Source organism: Condylura cristata, unplaced genomic scaffold, assembly GCF_000260355.1.
Source record: "Condylura cristata isolate star-nosed mole 26May11 unplaced genomic scaffold, ConCri1.0 scaffold00022, whole genome shotgun sequence".
In the NCBI taxonomy this organism is placed as follows: Eukaryota; Metazoa; Chordata; class Mammalia; order Eulipotyphla; family Talpidae; genus Condylura; species Condylura cristata.
The window spans coordinates 33,369,259-33,371,123 of NW_004567123.1; the positions used below are offsets into that span (position 1 = coordinate 33,369,259).

The following is a 1,865-nucleotide window of genomic DNA, read 5'->3' on the forward strand; positions in this document are numbered from 1 at the left end:
GAGGAGAGGGGCCGGCGGCCCTGCACCCTGCCGGCCTGCGGGCCTGCACGCTCAGGTCTGCGGGGCTCTCCCCTCGGCCCTGGGGGACCCCTCCAGCTCCTCTGCCGGGAGCCAAGGGGCCGCACTCCGCAGGCGACTGCCCAGGGGCCCCTGCGCGGGGCGGGGCGGGTGCGGGCCTGCAGGCCCAGGCCCCTCCTCCCCACAGTCAAGGGTGAGGGAGCAATTTTCAACTTTGCAGCCCCTGGGGCTCCCAGTGTATCACCCACATCTGCGTGAGGCGGCCGCAGAGGACACCCACGGGCCGACAGGGCTGGGTACCAGGGCGATTTTGCTGACAGAAGCAGGGAGCGGCACAGCCAAACCCCTGCCTGCACCTTGCTCAGAGCGGCAGAGCTCGTGCTCAGAAAGCTGCCCAACGCCGGCCTCACGCCACGGCCGGGCGGCTGCCGGCTGCCGCTGAGTGCTTTGACCCTGAGCACGTCACAAAGTCTTAAAACACCTTAAAACCAAAATGAAAACCAAAAGCCATCTTACTTTGTATTAGGCTGCATACGCTGGCTAGTTTGGGTTCAATTAAGTCAAGACATTTTACATGCTCACCTACCTCTCTTTCCCCCAACAGGAAATCAAGTTTTCTTGTCATTTGGTCGATAAGGTGCGTTCCCAATAAAATTCTCGTAGTTTCTCTTCTGCAGCACGCTGCTAGGTAAGTGTTGGTATGACGCAGGCCTTTTTCCTGGTGCAAGGAAAGAAAGCACAAACGCATGTTTAGAATTAAGTCACGTGGAAGCAAATGAGATGTGCTGGGAGGGGCCTCCATGGTGGCGCAGGGGTGAAGTCTCAGCACTCTGCAGCCACTGCAGCAGGCGCTCGGTCCCCGGCAGGAGTGACCCGCACGGTGCGGCAGGCCTCTCCTGTCTCTCACGGCTGTGTGTTTCAGAAGATCTGCCTGTCCTGCCGCTCACTGTCACCCCGACACCTCTAGCCTGCACCCCAGCTCTTGTACGCGTAAACACATACATCTTTAAAAAAAATAGCGGTGCTGTCATTTTCTGTTAACTGCTTGGGACACACCGGGAGACCCCAAGCTGTCAAGCTACAGCTCGCCAACGTGCCCAAGGACGCCTGCCAGCAGCACGTTAAGTCACTAAGGCAGAAGGTACCATCTCAGTGCTAGCCGCCATCACTGAGAACTATAAACCCCAAGCGTAAGGCATGGCAACCCTACATGCACCCTGCACCAAAACTGTGGCAGGGACAAGTCTCTTACAAGGACTGTACTTGCAATGCAGTCTTCCTGACGAAGCTTTGGCCCACCCCCTGGAGGAGCCAAGGGGGGAGGGACACCTCTAAGCTAAAGGCGGCAGCCAGCATTTCATCCTGTGCGCGGTGGGGGGGCCCCTGCTCTGCCGGGTGCACCCCTTCCCCCCCAGGAACTGCTGCCCTCCCGGACCAGTCCCATGAGACAAACACCGAGCAGAGGGTGGGGTGGGCTTGTCTCGGGGGGCAGCTGACACCCCATGGGGAGTCAATGGCCCAAGTCCCGGGATCTGGGGGGGTCGGGGAGGCAGGAGGGCAGCCAGACCCAAAGCCCATGAACGCCCAGTTCTAAAGTCTAGGGGGACGGGACGCAGGTACAGGAGCACCCCAAATCCCATGGCAGGGGGCACCCCAGACACATGCCAAGGAGGATAAAAACATCAACTGAGATGAGGGCCCTGACTGATGGCCAGTCTGGGGAGGGGGCCAGAGGGGTGCGCGGCCCCCCAGACCAGCACCGTACGGGAGCAAGAGGAAACAACAGGAGGGTGTTACACTCTGGTGCAGGAAACTGAGCTAGGGGGTCCCAGGAACACCCCCCCCCC

At 60.3% G+C, this 1,865-nt stretch overlaps 1 protein-coding gene across 1 annotated transcript in view; it reads right to left on the reverse strand.

The window, feature by feature from the left end:
- Positions 1-1,865, reverse strand: part of ZNF217 (zinc finger protein 217) — a 31,323-nt gene that overhangs the window by 647 nt on the left and 28,811 nt on the right. The window contains exon 6 of the mRNA XM_012728134.1: positions 605-772. Coding sequence (XP_012583588.1) covers positions 627-772 — 146 coding nt within the window. The 3' untranslated portion in view covers positions 605-626. The remainder of the gene's footprint in view (positions 1-604; positions 773-1,865) is intronic.